Source organism: Dipodomys ordii, unplaced genomic scaffold (genome assembly GCF_000151885.1).
Source record: "Dipodomys ordii isolate 6190 unplaced genomic scaffold, Dord_2.0 Scaffold251, whole genome shotgun sequence".
Lineage (NCBI taxonomy): Eukaryota > Metazoa > Chordata > Mammalia > Rodentia > Heteromyidae > Dipodomys > Dipodomys ordii.
The window spans coordinates 306405-308997 of record NW_012267467.1 but is presented as its reverse complement, the minus strand read 5'-3'; the positions used below and the strand labels follow the sequence as shown (position 1 = coordinate 308997).

Genomic DNA, 2593 nt, shown 5'->3' with positions numbered 1-2593 from the left:
GGGGAGGGCGAGCCCAGCTTGGCCCTGCAGTTGGGCAGCCTGGCCATCCTCATGACTTCGCAGAGCTTCATGTGGCCGGTGGGTGGGGGGATGTCAGATACCACGGACATGAATTAAGCAGGCGGAAGTGCTCCCCAGAGCCTGGTGACCTGCAGCCTGGCACCTCCTGGGGTGAGAGGCATCGGGTGCTTTGTGAGCCCCTTGGCTCTGAGCAAAGACCTGATGAGCACTCATACCCGGAGCCCAGAGAAGCTAGCGGAGCTGGGGCCGACTCTCCTCCGGGTCGCCGAATGACACAGACACTTGCCTCCAGCAGCATGGCGAATGGGGAGACGTTAAGGCTCCGAGTTTCCTACAGAACTGGCGCTGAGCACACACCCTGTGTGTAGCCTGCGAAGCCGCCCAGGGCCTTCAGCCTTGCAGCCACCGGAACTCCTGCCGTGCCTGAAGCAGTGTGGCAGGGCTAGGCTGCGGGCAGGCAGGGAGACAGCTCCCTGTCAGGACTGAGAGGGGCTTGGGGGCCTACAGAGGAGGCCCGGGTTTGCGGGAAGTGCCTCTGCTCACTGCTTGCTCACAGCCTCGGGTGGCACACACACACCGCTGCAGTCACACACGCACACACCGCTGCAGTAACGCACGCACACACCGCTGCAGTCACACTGGCCACAGTGCCGTGGCACACACACACCGCTGCAGTCACGCACACACACACCGCTGCAGTCATGCACGCACACACCGCTGCAGTCACGCTGGCCACCGTGCCGTAGCACGCACACACCGCTCCAGTCACGCTGGCCACCGTGCCATAGCACACACACACCGCTGCAGTCACACACGCACACACCGCTGCAGTCACGCTGGCCACAGTGCCGTGGCACGCACACACCGCTGCAGTCACGCACGCACACACCGCTGCAGTCACGCTGGCCACCGTGCCGTGGCACACACACACCGCTGCAGTCACGCACGCACACACCGCTGCAGTCACGCTGGCCACCGTGCCGTGGCACGCACACACCGCTGCAGTCACGCTGGCCACCGTGCCGTGGCACGCACACACCGCTCCAGTCACGCACGCACACACCGCTGCAGTCACACACGCACACACCGCTGCAGTCACGCTGGCCACCGTGCCGTAGCACGCACACACCGCTGCAGTCACGCTGGCCACCTGCCTCCAGCTGGGCTTGGGCCTCCTTCCCACCGACCTCAGGCGGACAGGGTGGAGGCCCCTGGGCCTGGGGCAGACTTGCGCCTCAGTGGACCCTGCTCGCTGGAGAGGTCAGTACAAGCCTGGTGGTGGTAGGAATGACGTCTGCGTTGGAGAAAGGTGTGTGGCACTGGGGCAAATCCTGGTGTCTCTCCTCCTCCTCTTCCTTCCCTTCCCTCACATCGAACCCGCTTTTTGGCCACCCACTCCCTTTTCTCAGGGAGGGCCAAGAGGGTCTGGCCATGGGGAGAATATTGGTGGCATTGGGAAGTTTTAAATCCAAAGGCATTCTTATGTCCAGTGTTCCAAGTCTGATCTGTGAAAGGAAATAGAATAAACTGGGAAGTGTCACAGTGAAATTATTTTGCTCTTGGTATCATAGTGCTAGGAAAAGAACAAGCCACAAAACAAGAGGAAATACTCCAAATTAAATGCCTTCCAAGGTCTTTGTATCCAAAATATACTTAAAAGTCTGAATACTTTATTAATAAGAAAACTAAAATATACTATTTAAAAATAAGGGCAAAGCGTGTTTTGCCAAAGCAGACAGACGCACAGATGGCAAAAAGCCGTGAGAAGACGCGTAGTGGAGTCCTGGACAGAGCGCGCTGGACCACGGCCGGTCCTCTGCGCCTGTGGGCTGCGGCGGCCGCAAGGTGAGCAGCCCCTGATGTGTGTGTGTGTTCTGTTTCAGATCATTACCTTTGATGAGCTAAGGACGGATTTCCAGAGTCCGGTGGACCAGTGCAACCCTGCCCACGCGGTGAGTGGTGGGCGCGGGGCGCGGGGTCCCCACGGCCCTGCGCCTGGCCCTGTTTGGTGCTGAAGTCCTCTCCGGGTCACAGGAGCCTCGGGTCGGGTCTGCTCTTAGCGGGAACCGAGTGGCTGTGGGCTGAGGCACACGCCTGCTGTTGGCTGGAGTGTGTGACGGAGTTACGGGTTCTGCGTTGGGGTCTTCCTGTGTCCTTGGAACCCATAGGTATAATCTGCGTCCTCAGGATGCTGCGGCCAGGGCCCATCACCCTACTCTGTCCTCCACAAAACAGGGCTCTGGTTGAGGTGACATGGGCAGCGGCCTTGGGGAAGCTGGGCTTGATTTCTAGAAAAGTCCTAGTGGATGCCGCTGGTATCTGGCTCAGCATGGTCCTAGAGTGAAGGAAAAGGGAGGCACCAGTGCTAGTGAGCCCCGTGCTGATGAGGGGGTGGCGCCCTTAGGGTGCCCTGGGCCCGCGGTGTCCTGGGCGTGGGGTGTCCTGGGTGCGCGATGTCCTGGGCGCGGGGTGTCCTGGGCGCGGGGTGTCCTGGGCGCAGTGTCCTGGGCGCGCGGTGTCCTGGGCGCGCGGTGTCCTGCGGGGTGTCCTGGGCGCGGGGTGTCCTGGGCGC

General features: G+C 61.2%; 1 protein-coding gene across 1 annotated transcript in view; it reads left to right on the top strand.

Moving 5' to 3' along the window:
* Positions 1–1880: 1880 nt before the first annotated feature.
* Positions 1881–2593, top strand: part of Cnih3 (cornichon family AMPA receptor auxiliary protein 3) — a 14733-nt gene continuing 14020 nt past the window's right edge. The window contains exon 1 of the mRNA XM_013036176.1: positions 1881–1973. Coding sequence (XP_012891630.1) covers positions 1881–1973 — 93 coding nt within the window. The remainder of the gene's footprint in view (positions 1974–2593) is intronic.